At 44.4% G+C, this 18650-nt stretch overlaps 1 protein-coding gene across 1 annotated transcript in view; it reads left to right on the top strand.

Moving 5' to 3' along the window:
* Positions 1-18650, top strand: part of Thbs4 (thrombospondin 4) — a 40706-nt gene that overhangs the window by 19336 nt on the left and 2720 nt on the right. Inside the window, exons 8-20 of the mRNA XM_020155078.2 lie at positions 1162-1299; positions 3765-3833; positions 5884-6036; positions 10067-10171; positions 10417-10524; positions 10751-10910; positions 12154-12272; positions 13150-13202; positions 15316-15509; positions 16468-16646; positions 17209-17257; positions 17346-17542; positions 18183-18355. Of these exons, the coding sequence (XP_020010667.1) occupies positions 1162-1299; positions 3765-3833; positions 5884-6036; positions 10067-10171; positions 10417-10524; positions 10751-10910; positions 12154-12272; positions 13150-13202; positions 15316-15509; positions 16468-16646; positions 17209-17257; positions 17346-17542; positions 18183-18355 (1697 nt within the window). The remainder of the gene's footprint in view (positions 1-1161; positions 1300-3764; positions 3834-5883; positions 6037-10066; positions 10172-10416; positions 10525-10750; positions 10911-12153; positions 12273-13149; positions 13203-15315; positions 15510-16467; positions 16647-17208; positions 17258-17345; positions 17543-18182; positions 18356-18650) is intronic.

The raw sequence follows: 18650 nt of genomic DNA, 5'->3' as shown, positions 1-18650 counted from the left end.
AGAACTGCCGGGGAGGCCTATAACTTGGGAGTAGCCAAAAGTGCCCAGGAATGAAGCCAGTGTGTGCACACACAGCCATTGCAGGCTATTTGACCAGTGGGCAGAGACTCAGAAGGAGACTGCATCAAGACAAGTCACTAGTTAACCAGTCACTAGTCTGATCACAAAGCTCTGTCCATAGCCAGTAGCAATGCTACTGCCAAAATGTACCTTACCCCTCCCACCAGCCAGAGGAAGACTGAAAGAAGTGGAGAGGGGAAAGGCATGCAAGGACCTGAGACCCAGCTGCATCAGGCCTCCTTCAGGCTCTTAGTAGCACTCAGCTGGCTGTCTCCCCCAGCTGTAAGCAATTAAGATGGTCTATAGTGGTGGCTCATGCCTGTAATCTCAACACTTGGGAAGTCAGGAGGGTCACAAGCTTGAGGCCAGCCCGGGCTACCGAGCAAGACCCTGTCCCAAAAAAGCAAGAACAAATAAAACAAAACAAAAGCTCTCAATTGGAGAATCATCTGCTCTTGTTTCACAGAACTGCATCTGGTTTTTATCTGTGCACTGGAATTTTCCTCCTTTTTGAAAGAACAGGAAGTCATCATGTTTTTTACATTAGTTGAAGTGGTTTATTTATTTTTTTTTTAAGAACCAATCTCATAGGCCATGAGAGCCTTGGAATAGCTATGGGCTAGACAGGGCACAAAGGGAGGCACAGACTGAGTGATCACACCTCACTGAGGGAGCGCCTGCCTGCTCTATCTTCTCAAGATCTTTCCACATGAGGAGCTGGTTCACTGAAGCTTTGGGAGTCATCTAACAGCCAGCTGACAAGTGGTCCAGGGACAGCAGCCTTTCCCGGGGATTTGTAAACTCCAAATTAAAATATCGGGGAGTATGCTACATTGGGAGGTAGACTGGTTAAAATTAAGGATGCTTTTGACTTCAATGTGCTATTATACTATAATACAGCAATGTACTTAAAAGGCAACAAAGACTGGGTGGGTTGGGGATACAGTGGTGACTGTGAAGTTGGAAGCCTTAAGTTTCTTTTATCATTTTTCTACCAAAAAAAAAAGTCAAATGAATAAACAAGCATATGCAAATAGATGAGGGAAAGTTTAAGAGCAATTTTCTCCACATGGCTAAAGATTTTGAACTTTTTTTCTCCAGTGCAAATACCATCCCTGCTACCCAGGTGTACGCTGTGTGAACTTGGCTCCTGGCTTCAGATGTGATTCCTGCCCGGTGGGCTTTACAGGACCCATAGTGCAGGGTGTTGGGATCAACTTTGCCAAGTCAAACAAACAGGTGGGCTGAAATGATGCTTTTTATTAATTTTTCATCTCATCAGAACAATTTCCTGGCTCCTTGAGCAGCCAGTGCCGTGTGGAAGGGTCAGGGTGCCCAGTGAGAAAATCAGGAAGACTTTCAACTCATTTCTGAGGATATATGTTCCTAGAATCTAGAAGGAAGGACACTGTTGAAGCTGGGATGATAGAGTATTGGTAGAAAACCAATAAAAGGGCAATACTAGATATGTGGCACAGTTTCAGACTTAAGTTTGTTGATAGCCTTTGGACATTCTGTTCTCCAGAATAAATTGAGAACCAGGAAGACAAATAAAAGCTTTGAAAAATTAGGTCCCTTTTATAGTGCCATTGCTGCCAATCAGAAGCAGTTTTAGAAATGAGAGGATTTCAAGAGAGAAGCTAATTCCCTGAGGAAATCTATCCTTTTTCTTATATAAGATATAAATTCCCATAAAACATCTGAGTACTTCATGACAGTCTCCATTTATTTCCAAATGTTCTGCTATCTCCTGATCATTACTTAACTGACTAACTGTGAAATTCTTTTTGATGTTTTCAGCCCTTAAAAATGGTTGGTCTATAAATATATTTTATTACCTTAGGGAAATTATTAGCTTTGAAGAAGGGCAGGGGTTCATTATTTCCTCACTGCCTATCAAATGAATCTAGAGGGCATCATTTTTAGATGAGAAAAAGGAGGCAATCTGAACACAGAGGAATGACAAGGAGGCACTAGAGCAATGACCCCGAGATTTTCTTCTTCTCTAAAGACAAAATCTCCCAAGACTGAACAAAGAAAAAGAGACAAAATGAAATATAAAGGGCTTGATGTCAGCTAGTAAAAACACTTCCCACTGGATTCCAGCAATATGGTAGAACAAACTGAAGTAAAGGGAGCCACCTTCTAAAAATTTATGTCAAATGTAATGCATTACCAAGGTCAAAAGAAATAGAAGGAAATGGTGCCATTTCTAGAAGCAAAGAAGGACAGCCAGCACTGTGAATGGAAGCTGATGCCACAGTAGCTCCAGGGCAGTGGCAGCTAGGGCTTTTGACACTTATGTGGTGACAGCAAATGTAGTCTTGGAACTTCAGAAAGACCTAGTACCCATGCATAAAGCCAGGAACTCAGAGAATTTCCCCTTCCATTACATGGGGGTAGGAGAACTTTGCTAGCCCCAGGAAACAAGGAAGCTTGACATCAGCTTTGACACATGGTTGATAAAAATGAAAATTGCCACCACAAAGCAGAGATCCATGCTCATACCACATACAGATAGGAACTCCACTTCTGTGTTGCATATATAATGCCTAAACACTTGCCAAAAGTAGCATAAAAACCAGCCCGGGAGGAGTAAAAGCCACAGTAGTAAAAACTACACTGCAAAATTCAGGGTCAGTGGAATGCCCACAGGTAAAATCAGGGCCACTACGGATATGATCATAAAATGCCAATATATGAAGAAACTACTGTGAGGAAACATGATAAGTATAAAATAAATTTAAATTTTAAAAGTATAAAATATTATTAAATAAATAGCCAGGTGTTGGTGGCTCATGTCCTACAATCCTAGCTACTCAGGAGGCTAGGATTGTAGTGATCAGGACTGCGGTTCAGAGCCAACCCAAGCAAATAGTGCATGAGACCCTATCTCAAAAACACCCATCACAAAAAAGGGCTGGTGGGCTCAAGGTATAGGCCCTAAGTTCAAGCCTCAGTACCACAAAAAAAAAAAAGGAAAAATAGATAAAAGAAGGGATATTTTAACTAAAGACTAGGGCATTGTGAAAAACCAGACATGTTTGAAAAATAGCAAGGTAAAGCTTTTACCAGTTAAGAATATAATAATTGATCTTAAAAACTCAATAAATAGAACATCTTAGACACAGCTAACCAGGAATTCATAAGTCGAAGGAAACATTTCAGAACCCAGCACGGAGAAATAAGGATATGAAAAATACAAGCGGGTAGGTAAGAGTCAAAAGGGGATTTTAAAGAGAAAGCCCATTATTTGTTTAATGGTAGTTCAAAGAAAGAACAGAAATAATGAAAGTGAAGAGAAGCTGAGAATTTTCCAGAATTGAGGAAAGATAGGAATCCTCAGATAGAAGAATACATTGAGTCCCAAGCGATATATATATTAAATATATATATATACATTTAGAAAATAATAATAATAAACCCTTTCCTGACTAAAAAGTCTGTGGGACAGATGAGTTGTACAAGTCATCTTTTCTGAACGACTTTAAATTCCACGAAGACAATTACCATTAGAAATTTGGTTAAGTACAGACTAGTATAAATGCCCAGAGATAGCTAAAATAACCCTCAGTTAACATTCTACCTGCAATTCTGTGTGTCTTCACTTCACACAAAGATGTCAAACAAACCAGAGGGAAACTGATTTGCATTTCTATTTAAGAGCAGGTTTCTCTGAAGCTCCTTTCAACTTTCTTGCCTAGGTGTGCACTGATGTTGATGAGTGTCAGAATGGAGCGTGTGTTCCCAATTCTATCTGTATTAACACTTTGGTAAGTATTTCTCAAAATGGAGCCAAGTACTGAAGCAAGTGAATGTTTGTAGGTTGCAACCCTGAACACAGGTAGAGCATGGGCATCAAACATTTGACAGATGGGCAGAATTCGAGCAAAAGTTTGTGCTGAAAATGTGTTTACTGTAAAAATAATTTTACAAGTAATTTTTATGTAAGAATAATTGTATAAATGCCAAGTTTATTCTTTACTTTCTCTCAAAAACAATAAGAGCAATATGATCTTAAATAACTATTTATTAAATATTGTCATCCTTACACTTTAAAAATGTAAAGACTGTTAGTTTTATATCAGTAGTTCAATATTTTACTGGTGACTACACAATTCCCAAATAGTATTCCTTATTTTCATAAAATTTTTCAAAATCATTTGTATTAAATTTAAATGCTTAGCACTTAGGGAGGTCTATAATTTAAATATTCAGATATGGGATTTGTACCTGAATGACCCTGTCAACTGTGTCAAGATAAAAGATATAACAGAGTAGACTACCAACAAAAGAAACACCGATTCCATCTATGACAGATTCAAGCTCATTGTAGGCCCCTGGGAATGTCATTTAATCCCTAGGTTCTCCATTTCCTTGTAAGTAAAAGTCCTTTATAAATATCAAGTCATTTATCTTAATCCTCACAACAACCCTGTAGAAGGGCACTCTTATTATCCCCATCTTATAGCTGAAAAAAGTGAGACACAGAAACTTCACATCATTAGGCTGAGACCACACATCTCATTAGATTTCCTGTCTGGCTGCTGAACCTGAGTCCTTCACGACACTCTACCACTTAGGAATAGACCAGGGTTTATTGCTTCTTAGCCATTTACCAGGACACAGCTGGCCTTCAGAAATAGAGTTGGGAAATCTTAGTATAAAGGTAATAACAGAAGTCACCCAGAGAGAAAAGTAGACAGTGGACAGAACTCCAGGGAACCCCCAAAATGAAGGAGTAGGCAAAGGAGAAAGAGCAGAAGCCTAGAAAAGGAGCAGGTTGAAAGCATGTCCAATGAGGCTGATAGAGCAAGAAAATTGCTGAAAAACATCCTTTGAACTTGCCAATTAAAAATTCCTGAGTGAGTAAAATCATTAAACTGTCTACTTTATATGAGTGTCTTTATGATACAAAATTTGATCTCAATAAATCTGTATGGAATGAATAAATTCTGAAGGTCTGTTGTGTAGAATGGTGACTATAGTTAATAATACTGTACTGCGTATGTGAAATTTCCTAACAGATCTTCAATATTCTCACCAAAGAAGAAAAAGTAAAGAGGTAACGGATATGTTAATTAGCTAACTGTAGTAATTATTTCACAATGTATATACCTATACATCATCACACCGAATGCTTTAAATACATCATTTTATTTATCAATTATACCTCAATAAGGCTGAAAATTTTTAATAAAAACACTTAAATACACACACACACACACACACACTGAAAGCTGTTTAAAGGAGAGTGAGGGAGATCCTGTGTAGCTCCAGAAGTGCCTTGCAGAGGAGCTGACAGGTCATTTGCCAGGTTTCTCCTTCATGGCAGCCTACCTCATCAAGAATTCTCAGTGCAAGCCACCAACATTTCCTTTTTGTTCAATTCTAAAAGAGCCAAAGATACAGTAAAAAAATAAATAAATAAAAATTTCTTTAAAAAAAAACTTTTTAATCAAACCATCTGCCTGTCCCCAGGAGTAAACCCTCTCATTCCACCTCCCAGGACTTTGCTAGAACCTTGGGCCTTTCCCCTGTTGACCCCTACAGTGGGGCTGGCAAGTCAAAGTGCTGCTGGCTCACTGTCTAGCCTTCTCTGCCTTCAGTCCTGTCTTCGCTGGCCACAGGGTCTGCTGCGGGTTCCAGCCTGAGGATGGGTTCACCAACGTGCACACGATCTCATAAGAGATACATGTAAGCAGAGAGATAGGCCCGGCCTCACTCAATCGTGGCATCACTGAGTACATGTAAAAAACACAACAGGACCTTGTCTCACAGGTATTGAGCCCCGGTTCATTGTCTCATCTTTGTTCTTTGCAGGGATCTTATCGCTGTGGACCTTGCAAACCAGGATACACTGGTGACCAGACAAGGGGGTGCAAAGCAGAAAGAAGTTGCAGAAATTCAGAACTGAACCCTTGCAGTGTGAACGCACAGTGTGTTGAAGAGAGACAGGGGGATGTGACATGTGTGGTAAGTTACTTGTTTGCTTGCTTTGTCATTATTCCTCTTCCATTTTAAACAACACTCCTCTACAGTTTCAACTTGCTTCAGGGTAAAAATGTTCCAAAATGAAAATGTTGTGATGGGGATGAGCACAGAATGTCATACCAACAAGGACAACTGGGTTTATAGGGAGTGGTCTGAGGCCCATCCAACCTTCAGCTGCCTTTTCTCTCCCTCTTGGGTACAGGTGACATCGTTCACTTGGGCACCTGGATGGTAGAGCCCCCAGTGTCTCAGTTCCTAGCCACCTTCTGTGGAAGGTGGCCCAAGGAGGCAGCAGCAGGGAAGTGAAGGAGTCACAGCCTTCCTCTGTCCTCTTTTGCCCTGTCATGTCATTTCTATCCGTCCTTACCCTTACAATGTCTAGTGTCAGTCTGGCCTAACACTCTGGGAGTGGGTCACAGTGTAGAAGTGAGGGTTTGTCATACACCCTCAGAAACTTTCTATTTCCCACAGGTGAGTGGAAAGGGATGACAGCACCATTCTGTGTATGCCACCCCCCACCTCAGTGAACGGTCATTCGTCGTGTGTCCATTCCCCAACCCTGCAGCCAGTCTGGGCAGAAAGGGGGCTAGGCAGAAAGCAGCCTGCAGCGGACCCTTTATAAAGAAGAAAACTGGTTCCTAGCAGCCATTCCCAAGTCCCAAGACCCAGAGTTCTGGGGGATCGTAGGCACTAATGTGTCAGCTGACTTTGGCTACTCCCTTCCTGCTCACTTCCGGGTGCCAGGCCCTTAGCCAGCCACCCTTTCATCTAGGGTTCCAGGTTCACAGGGGTTCCCTCTGAGCAGTAGCACGGGTCCTAAGAGAATTTCCCTTTTGTTTTTTTTTCAGTGTTGCTCATTGAGTCCTAGGCCAGAGCTCTACCACTTGAGCTACGCTCTCAGCCCTTTTGTTTGTATTTTGTTTTTGAGACAGAGTCTTGCTAATTTTGCCCTGGCTAGTCTTGAATGCAAGATCCTCCAGCCTCTACTTCCTGACTAGCTGCGATTACAGGAGTGCCCCTGTAATCCACCAGGCCTGACTTCCTCTCTTCTTTATACTTCAAACTTACCCTGCTTTTTCTTTACACTTGAAAACTTTTCTATAATAAGCATATCACTTTTCAAATGGGAAAAATAAAAAGAGTCAAAAATAACTAAAAGAAATAATTATAATAAAGTCAGCCCTCCCTGGCAATCCAGATATTCTAGAACAAGGTCAGGACGAAAGAATGTACAGTGGAGGGAACAACCCAACAATTTCCCTAATTCCCCATGGTTCGGCATGTTTATTACCACAAAAAGAAAAAAAAAAAAGTCATTGAGGAGCAAGTGTATATCTGTGTTTAAATTTTCATTTTCTGTGAACAAATTGATGAGTCCCCTAGGATGGTGGGTGATGAGGCTCTTAATATGTTTTTGAATTTGTAATGAGGCACAACGACAGATGGCAAAGGATTAATAAACTCAGTGTGACTACTAAAATAATTTAATATGCCAGAAAATAGCTCATTAAAAATGTATTTGTTCCTAGAGGAAATTTTTTCCTCATTAAAATGAGTCAAGAACTAGACCCCATGGCTGAACTTTCCAGGCCCGGTGAAGGCCCTGCTGAAGCCACTGAACAGGGCAGGGGGTCCTAGGAAGGGCATTCTGGGAGTGCTGCCCTCCAACTCTGGCTGCAGAGGGAAAGCAGGCTGCAGCCCAGGAAGTCACTGTTCTGAAAGCACCTTATTTTGATTAGGGAGGCCAGGAAATTTCACACTGACTCATGTGAAGTTTGTTTCCCCTTGGCCCTGTCTCTCTTCCTCAGATTCTTTCCATCTTCTCTCCTTTTTACCTCCCTCCCAGATCTGCTTTTCTGGTTCTGTTGTTTTCCATGTCACCTTCTCCCCTCTTCCCTCCCCAGGGAGTCACCCTAAACCTGAGCTGATTCCAGCTCTTCCCTCATTATCTGGAAGGGTTTCCTTTCTCTATGGTGTATCAGTCATCCTTTCACCAGGCCACCTCAGATATGGACCGTCAGAGGGAGAACTCAAAAGTGCACGTTAGCCATGTAAATGCCCTAAAGTCACTGCACAAGGGCAGGTGTGAGGTCAGGTTTCCCAGCTGTGAGCCTGGGCAAGGCAGTGAACCAGGCAGAGCTTATCTGGCTCTTCTGTAAAAATGGATAATGATGACCTTATAGCATCAATAGAAGGAAAGTGGTCTATCTGTTGGTCTGTTGATCTGTCATAAATAATCGAGTTCAGCAGAACTGTTAATGCCTGTTCTCTAATGGTTTAGGCTTGCTCTCAGCTGCTGGGCGTGGCAACAGAGCAGTCAGCCTGACATGGTTCTGAGCCTGTAATAGGCCCTTTGTGGAAAAAAAAGGCTCTTTTTCTAAATCTTAGGATTTGGAACATCTCCAGGGGGTAGAGACAGACACACTCAGCACTGCACCTGTGGGAACCACCTTCTGTTAAAAGAAAAGGGTGTGAATAGAAATAAAGCACCTTGGAAAGCTCCCCTTTTGGTAGAAACTAATCCAGAAGACTTAAATTCAGAGATATAACTGTGGATTAAGAATGATAAAGAACTGGACATGGTGGTTCACACCTGTAATCCCAGCACTTGGGAGGATGAGGCAGGAGGATCGTGAGTTTGAGGCCAGCCTAGGCTGCATAGCAAGACCCTGTCTCAAAAAAGGGGGGGGGGGAAGAGGAAGGGAGGAATAAATTGAACAATCAAGTAAAGAAGACTTTGATTACAGCCCTCATATTACAAATATGAAATACAGATATCATTTGAACCAGGATTCTATGCAATCAAACCAGTGTACATGCAGAGTGGCAAATGTACCAGAATTATCTATGGCGAGTTGTTAGAAATAGGAAAGCTATTATAAACCTGTTACCTATGATGGGAAATTGTTGAGTTAAGGCACATTTACTACAACCTATGTGTGATGTATCTGGGCCATTAAAAAGAGTGCAATGCATCTACATGGGGTGATATGAAAAGATCTCCAAGACAGAATGGGAAATCGTCTTTGAAAAGGAACAGAACAGTACTTATATAATAAATATAAATATATACACAGTACATACATACATGTACACATATATATATGTATACATACTGTATACATTTGCATATGTGTGTATGCATGGGTGTGTATATATATAAATATATAAATGTGTGCTGCCAGTTAAGTGAAAGAACAAAGCAAGAAAACTGCTCCTGCTTGTCCACATGGACTATCTCTTAGAGCAGATTGCCTTCATTTTCTTAGCCCTGGGCAAGGCAATCCATTTTACATTCCATCTCCCTTTAAGTTTTTGGGGGTTTTTTTTGGCAGTATGGGGGTTTGAACTCAGGCCTACATCTTAAGCCACTCCACCAGCCCTTTTTTGCCTGGGCTGGCTTTGAACTGTGATCTTCCTGATCTCTGCCTCCTGAATAGCTAGGATTATAGGCATGAGCCACTGGTGCCCAGCTGGTGTTTTTTAAATTGGGAACCATTAGACTAATCAAATACAGTTAGGTTTTATTTGGGGAGGTGGGGGGAGAAGAGGTGGCAGTAGTGGGGTCTGAACTCAGGGCCTGTGCTTGCTAGGCAGGTGTTTTACCTTTTGAACCATGCCTCTAGCCACTTTTCACTCTAGGTTTGTTTTTCAGATAGGGGCTCACATTTTTGTCTGGCTGCCTCGAACTTGATCCTTCTACCTATGCCTCCTGCATAGCTAGTAAAGCCAACATGTTGAGTTTATTTGTTGAGATGGGGTCTTGTTACATTTTGCCCGGGCTGGCCTCAAACCATGATCCTCACAATTTGTGCCTCCCAAACAGCTGAGATTACAGGAGTGAGCCACTGCACCCAGTCAATTAAATAGTTTTTAAATCCTACCCAAAAAGGCTGTCAGGCTCCAGGCCCTTCGCTAGGGGATGTGCACACTGAAGCTGAGGCCCTTTTGGGTTACCTTCCTCCAAGCTGGGATTAGCTTCCTAGGCTTCTAATGGGCTTTCCCTTCACAGTGTGGAGTTGGTTGGGCTGGAGATGGTTACATCTGTGGAAGAGATGTGGATATCGACAGTTACCCTGATGAAGAACTTCCATGCTCTGCCAGGAACTGCAAGAAGGTAAGGAGGGCATATTTGGTTTAAAAAGAATTACCAAATTTTCCAAAGCCACATTTTATAGAGGGGAGAGATGCCGCAGGTCCCAACTTAAATTGTATTTTTAAAGCAGCTGCATCTCAACTGAAGCAAAACAGCCACCAACAATAAAGCCAGGCAGCCACAGTTGGTCTTGAGATCAGGAATAGTTTTTGACATAAATCAGATCTACAGGGCTTGGTTCTGAGCTGTATCTCCCCTACCCCCAGGACAACTGCAAGTACGTGCCAAACTCTGGCCAGGAAGATGCAGATGGAGATGGCATTGGAGATGCTTGTGATGAGGATGCTGATGGAGATGGGATCCTGAATGAGCAGGTATCTGCATTCTGTGGAGGACCACATACCGGGGGTGATGGAAGAAGGTCCGTGAAGCCTTCCCCCATGTTGTTAACCCCATGCCTCTGTCCCCACAGCACTGCAATTCGTTATCCAAGATTCACAAATATTTACAATGTAAAACTGACAGACTTGACCACTCATAACAGCAGGGGAGGCAGACTCAGTGAAAGTCTGATAAGTGGCCCATCCCCTTGTCTTTTAGGATAACTGTGTCCTAACTCACAATGTGGACCAAAGAAACAGTGATAAAGATATCTTTGGGGATGCCTGTGACAACTGCTGGATGGTCCTAAATAATGACCAGAGAGACACGGATGGAGATGGAAAAGGAGACGCCTGCGACGATGACATGGACGGAGATGGTGGACTTGCTTTGCTCTCTTTTATTGGGGATTTGTTTGTCCCTTTGCCCTTGTCTTTGGTCAGGTGTAAGCCTCCCTCTCTGCTGCTTCACTTTGGCCTGTATTTGGTAGCTGAAGGCTGACTTGTGTCTGTAGGAGGAGACTCCAGAAGCCACACCCCTATGTAATAACCCCGGACATTTGTGGGACTCTATACCATAGCCAGAGACTCTGTAAGAATTCCTTCTGGCACATATGCCAGGTTGTGTCTTTGTAGAGCATCTGCCTTCCTGAATTATACTTCTCCCCACTCCCTACCACTCCTTTTACAAGTGAGAGACCTGGAACTGGAGAGCTGAGCTTTGAGCAGGGTCACAGGCTACCCCCTTAGGGACAGGCTCCTCCTGAGAGCCAGGCATTTCCAGGGAGCTGTGGCCAGCCCTGCCTGTTCTGGGCAGGGATGTAAAGCAGGGCAGTGGCTTCACAGCTCCAAAGACTATACCAAAGGGATTTTGTGTGAGGTCCATGTGAGAGATTGCCAGTCCTGGAGCCTCACAGGACTTGAGGAAAGACATTTGATTCTGTATGGCTCCCACAGCATAGACAGCTAGCATTGAAGATAACCTGGGATCTGATAGTTTCTGAAATATATACCACATCCCAGGGGCCTGGAGAGCGTGAACACTCACAGACACGACTCCAGAATATCCATACCTCTATAAAACACTTCCTCACCTCGGTGAGCCCAACTGACCACTCCCATCCAATGGTGCACTGGCAAAGCACTCCGTGAAGCACGCCAAAAGAAGCCCTGATTTGTGACACTTGTCAGTTTCACAGTGCGACTACTCTCATCATGGCTAATTTGCAGCAAACAGTGTGACATTATTGAATCCAAAATCAGGGCAAGAGGGACTCAGTGGGTCTGGCTTCCGCACACACTTCCCAGAGACTCTGTCATTGATCAGCTATGGGCCAGCCCACCTAGTCATCACGTTCCCCTTCTCAGTGTTCCCACAGCCCTTAACAGCTTGGATAAATTAGAATTCATGGATAAATGCCTCAGAGAGCTGTTCATCTTTAAGTCTCCCAGAATCCTCCTTCAAAGTTATCTCCAGATAACTACTTAGAAGGGTAACAGCAAAGCAACAATGGTCCAAGCAGGAGCTAGCACAGGCCTGACCTCTATAGCACCTAGAAGTCCCTGTGTTCCATCGCTGTCCCTGATATTCCCTTGACTCATGGTAGCATTCTTTTCTTGCAGGAATAAAAAACATTTTGGATAACTGCCCAAAAATTCCTAATCGTGACCAACGGGACAAGGATGGTGATGGTGTGGGGGATGCATGTGACAGTTGCCCTGATGTCAGCAACCCTAACCAGGTTAGTAGGACACAGGAGAATTCAAACTCTAGGTTGAACACCCTTATGCAAAGACCATTTAAAGCCAGTGTGTAGAAAAACATAGCAGAGCCTCTTGGTCAGTTCTCTGCTGTTGCCCCTTATCTAACAAAGCATGGGTGGGGGAATGACACACGTTAGGCCTCAGAATGATGAGTCGAACACTACAAGAGTGTGGATGGGGCCTCCTGAGACTTGGGACTAAGCTCTCAGCTATAGAGCACAGATGTAATTGGTAACATGAGCTTAATGACGCCCCAAACAGTTTTTTCTAGTGAAAGGAAAATGGAACATGGAAATGAACCACTGGGAGCCTAATCACATGTCCCTTTAGTCCCCAAGCCCTATCCAGATTAAGTTCAGTTAGTGACACATTGAGTTTCCTTTCCCATCCCCACGCCTGTCTGGATCATTGGGCATGATGTGCCATTTGTTTCTGAAGCCCTGAGAGGGAAGTCATTATTGCTCTCTGTGACTCACTCCCTACTTTGGCTCAATTCCAAAATGCAAAGCAAAGCAAAGTCAGTTTTCTCTGTGCCCGTGCCTGTGGCTGGCTCCCTTCCGACCCGTGCCAGACACCATGTCTCCACCTGCCACCATGCTACCCCAGCACCCTTTCCAATCAGCTCATCTGGTGTGTAGGCAGCCTCTACACGAAGCTCGATATTTTAAAAGGCTTTTGTGAAAATTCAGCATTGTGCCTACACCAATATGGTGTTGTCCTTTTGCAGTTTTGTACCTCCTGAGTTCTAGAGAAATAATTCCTGAAACCCAGTGAAGATGGGCCAGGTCTTCTTTTTCTGGAACATTCTGTACATGCAGGCACAGGGATAGATAACATGCTCTGTTCTCTTTGCAGTCTGATGTGGACAATGATCTAGTCGGAGACTCCTGTGACACTAATCAGGACAGGTATGGCACCTCTCCCAGCTATAGAGAAGCAAATGCAAAAATATGAAATTTTAATTTTCAGAGCTTTCTGCTTATACCATGCTTTGGAATCTCCCTGGGTGGACTGGCCTGCAGATAGGACAATAAGTCTACCTCTGGTCAGGACCACCCTACCTCTGAAAGTACAGTGTCACTAGACACTAGACAGTCCAGCAAGGGAGCTGTATTACAGGAGAGACAGCCTAGCCTCAGGCTTCACAGGATTCTGAAGTGAGACAGCTAGATAAAAATCCTTCTCCTACAAGCCAGCTAATCGTGAATTAGTCCTCTAATCTCTTTGCACCTCGGTTTTCTCATCTATAAAGTGGGGATGTGCACAGATCCAGCTCACAGAACTGTTGTGAAGATGAATTGAGTTAATCCAAAAAGTGCTTATTGTGATTTCTGTTGTATACTTAGCACTCAGTAGATATTAGCTCTTTTATTATTATATTCTTTAAATTCAGGAAAACTTCACCATCATCCCAAAGTAGAAGGCTGTCGGTTTTCTGTGGGATCACTATTATTTCATTGCCCTTGAAATGTTTGCTGTTCTATGTGAGAAAATTCTGGCACATGTTCTGACCCAATATGCTGAAGTCCTACATTAAGATTAGGGCTGGCAGGCGGAATAGCTCGGTGATAGAGTGCTTGCCTAGTATGTGCAAGGCTCTGGGTTCAGTTCTCAGCACCAGAAAAATAAATAAAAGGACCAGAGCCGGATTAGGTACTGTAAGAACATAAAACAATGAACCTGCTAACCAAGGCTAGAACCCTTTCTCTTCTTGGGAAATTCTTGAGAGGCAATTGGAACAGGGATGAGAGGACAAGGACTCCAAAAAGCAAAGCAACAAGAAACATGGCTTCTCTTCTATTACCTGGTTCACAGACACAATTCTCCACCCACCCTTGCTCAGGCTCAGCTCCTCTGAGTTCCTGTCTCCTTCATTATGCCCTGGGTTCTTGCTGCCAAGTGTATCCAGTCAAGTGAACTTAAATATTCCCTCTATCTCTTAGAGTCTCAATTTCCTCATCTGCAAAGTAGAGATAATTAAAGGTAGCTCACAGGTAATGCCAAAAATTCAAGATAATGTAGGAAACCTTCACCGTTCCTGGCACAGTGCCTGCCCTTGGATGGCATGCACAAGCAGGGCCAGCCAGTGATCGAATCTAACACCAGGTGATTTTCTCTATTTCAGAGAAGGCGGGACTGGTACCCTGACAACTACCCTAAATGAAATACATCAAGAATGTTCCCTAGTGCGGGTCATCCTGTTCTCTGATTACCATCTACAGAGGTTTTTTTAAAATATCCTGTCCCACCAGCCTATAGACATTTGCCTAAAACAAATGACTCATTCTGCTGCATTTGAACTCCCACAAACTTGAACCCTGGGGAGGAGGGCAGGAATTGCTTGTTTGTGCATCCACATGTCCTGGGATCGTAGTTTGAGGCCTTTCTGGGCAAAGTTATTGCAAGATGCTATCTGCAAAACAAACTAAAAGCAAAAAAACTAGGGATCTTTTGGGGCTCAAATGGTAGAGCCCTTGCTTAGCAAGCATGAAGCCCTGAGCTCAATCCCCAGCATGGCCAAAAAAATTAATAAAACTTAATGTGCAAAATTCTGATCATGTAATCATTCATAATAACCCTCTAGGTATGATTATTATCACCATATTACAGATGGGGACACTGAACCATAGAGGTAAAATATCATGCCTGAGGTCACAGCTGGTCAGCTGCTGAGCCAGGATTCCCACGGGGCTGGCTGGCTCCACTGTCTCTCGCTCTGTGCCCTTCACACGTCCTCTGAGTCAGGTGTCATCTAGCAGTCCCCAGGGACTGACAGGAGCCTCTGGCCACAAATCACAGAAATAGGTTCTCTTATCTTCTTGAGTAGGAAGTGACTTGCTTGTTTTAAGAGGTAAAGAAGTGGGAAAATTGTCTCTGAGCCTGTAGGGCAGCCTACTGAAGGAAATAACCCCAGAGGGTCTGATAAAAAACCAAGCCTGTATTTTTACAGAGAAAAAAAAGACTCTCCTTCCTGAGAGCAGACACTTCTGTTCCCTGCTGAATGTGATCCTTTCTCCACAGTGATGGAGATGGCCACCAGGACAGCACAGACAACTGCCCCACCGTCATTAACAGTGCCCAGCTGGACACTGATAAGGATGGAATTGGTGACGAGTGTGATGATGATGACGACAACGATGGCATCCCAGACTTGGTGCCTCCTGGCCCAGACAACTGCCGACTGGTCCCCAACCCAGCCCAGGAGGATAGCAACAGTAAGCAGACTTGGCCCCTAGACCCTCCCAGCCAGGCACATGCATGCATACCTCCCCCAGGGCAATGGGGACTCAGAGCCTCCCCAGCGCTCCCAGCTTCTGTGAGCTGATGCTTCAAACCCAGCTTCTCTGCCCAGCTACAACCTGCGCGTCTCTATTCCGGGAGACGGCAGAATCCAATCCCGGGCAGAGCTGATCAGCTTTGCAGCTTCCTGAGAAGATCACACAGCAGGACACAGCCACATGTTATAGCTCAGTCCCCACGGGACCTGGAGAGTGGCTCCATTGTCTTGCTTGCTCCTCCACTGGGAATCCCAGGAAAGGAGCCAAGCAGAGCAGAGGACACAGCGGAAAGGGTGTAGGCTGGGTTCACAAGCACAGATGCTTGCAGAGGCCAGGCAGGTAAGGAACTATGTACATCAAGTCAGATGAGAGACAGCAGTGAGTGCAGGAACTGTGGTGAGCTGGTGAGGGCTCGGTCAGTGATGCAAATTCAAATGCTTCAAACATTATATCAGCTGAACAAAATGCACCTGTGCGCCAGATTTAGCCTCAGGGCCTGAGAGACGATAATAATTTCTCCTTCATGTGCACATTGTAGTCTAAAAAGTACTGTAAACATTTGCTTATGTGAGGTCAGGCTTAAGATCCACCAGTTGGTGAACACAGTAGCACACAGTAAGAACTTACTTGGAGACATGGGTAGAAGGCAACTGCTCAAGTTGATCGTTTGAGAAGCTCTTGGTGTTGTCTGATGGCTGGCCTGATCACCCATCATGAAGGCTCCAAGATGGTCGCAGCCCAGCTCATACAGGACCACTCAGGGCGCCTCTCCCAACAGTGATTAAGATATGCCCTGCTGCCTGGAGCTTGGGCTTTACTTCCATCCCCTGCCCAGCTGCCTTCCCTCACAAGGGATGATGGGTATTATCAAGCTCCCCTTTTCCCACCCGCTCAGGTGATGGGGTGGGAGACATCTGTGAGAGTGACTTCGACCAGGACCAGGTCATCGATAGGATTGACGTCTGCCCAGAGAATGCAGAAATCACCCTGACCGACTTCCGGGCCTACCAGACCGTGGTCCTGGATCCTGAAGGGGATGCCCAGATCGACCCCAACTGGGTGGTCCTGAACCAGGTAAGTGCCATACAGTGTGACACAGCCCCACTTTGCCTCTCAACAGAGGGAGGCAACATGTGGAGGGTGCCGATTACAAGCAGATTACAGAGCTCATGGCAGCTCTGTGATTGAATACTTCCACTCTCCCATATTATAGATGATGAAATCTCTCCAACAGACTGCCTCCTACAAGTCCTCCCACTGTGTAATGAAAGAAAAAAGGCACAGAGAGGCTTAAGTAGGTTTTCCATAGTCACAGAGCAAATCATATTTATTAGATGTATATGTTGTGTGTTCCCCAATTTAGGGTTTATTGAATCAGTTTAAGTGATAGTCTTAGCAAAATTATTTCTATTCAGCATTGAATAGAAATTTTATTTAAATCTTCTTTACCAGTTTTTTGTGCTATTTTTTTTTTTGAGTACATAAAACACAAAACAAGATAGGGTACCTACTCAGATCATGAAATCTACACAAAGGTCAAACATAACAGAAGTCACTCCTTAGGCCTGAGGTTCTGGGCTTCTGAGTGTACTTGGCTGCTTCAGAATTGTTCTCAACTCCACATCTCTCTTCCCAGGGCATGGAGATTGTGCAGACCATGAACAGTGATCCTGGCTTGGCAGTGGGTATGTTCTCGGCCTGGGTTGTGGCTCCTGTAGACTTCTGCCAGCTGCTAGTGTGACCTGTTTTTCTAACGACATCTGATCTTGACAGGGTACACAGCTTTCAATGGAGTCGACTTCGAAGGGACCTTCCATGTAAATACCCAGACAGATGATGACTATGCAGGCTTCATCTTTGGTTACCAGGACAGCTCCAGCTTCTATGTAGTCATGTGGAAGCAGACAGAGCAGACATACTGGCAGGCCACACCGTTCCGAGCTGTGGCGGAGCCCGGTATTCAGCTCAAGGTACTGCAGTTTGAAGCCCCTTATCTCCCTTTTTTCTTCTGGGCCCTTTGCCCTCTTTTGAATTTTGACTTTTCTCAAGTTGCACTTAGTAAATCTAGGAAATTGATGAATTCATGCTGACATTCAAGTCAAGGAAGACCCAGCTAATCCCCAGCTGGGGGTTAGCCATAGTACATTTGTACGCACCAGCCACATTACGATCACTGGGTGACTCTCATGATGGGAATTTTGACTTAGTGGGAGGTCAAAGAGGTAGGGAAAGTTTACACCATGTTGGAAACTGGCTGATGTCTCTCATTGAGGAGGCCGACTGTGTATAAGAATGCTGGGCTACCTCCGTTGCTCATGCGAGGACAGAAGTCTGGCTTTGACACTCAGACATTTGGTGGGAGCCTTCATTGGCAATGTGGGGAGCAATGAGCATATAGCAGGAACTATGTGGTCAATGGTGCAGTGTCACTTACTGCAAAGTTCTAAGGGCTGTAGTCATCCTGTAGAAATGGTGCTTAAGTTTTATGCTTTCTTCCAAGCCCAAGGTAGCCCGACAGTAACCAAGAATTCACTACCATGTTGTCACCTCAGATACAGAAAGGGTGGTTTGTGTGTCTTGTTCTAACACCTTGCTTGTGTTCTTTTCCAGGCTGTGAAGTCTAAGACAGGCCCAGGGGAGCATCTCCGGAACTCCCTGTGGCACACAGGGGACACCAGTGACCAGGTCAGGCTCCTGTGGAAGGACTCCAGAAATGTGGGCTGGAAGGACAAGGTGTCCTACCGCTGGTTCCTGCAGCACAGGCCCCAGGTGGGCTATATCAGGTAAGCCAAGTACCTTCCCCGCCTTGGAGAGGCACACTCCATTCTGTATCCCAAGACCTTGGCTTCCCTGAGCAGTCGTGACCTCAGTTAGTCCTCAAAAACATACCAGGACTTCGACAACCTCAGGCCGGGGCTTCCAGAAAGAAGTGGGGGGAAGACACTAGGCTCAACTGACACCTGGACTGTAGGCCCAACCTGGGGAACAAAGGTGCCTTGGAATCTTCTCAGCCTTGGGAGATTGGTGCACTTGAATGGTGATACCCTTGGCTGTGCTCTTTGGGAAGCCTGAGAGTGG

Source organism: Castor canadensis, chromosome 6 (genome assembly GCF_047511655.1).
Source record: "Castor canadensis chromosome 6, mCasCan1.hap1v2, whole genome shotgun sequence".
Taxonomy (NCBI): Eukaryota; Metazoa; Chordata; class Mammalia; order Rodentia; family Castoridae; genus Castor; species Castor canadensis.
Note: the sequence above shows the minus strand (reverse complement) of the source record. Positions and strands in the feature narration are given on the sequence as shown.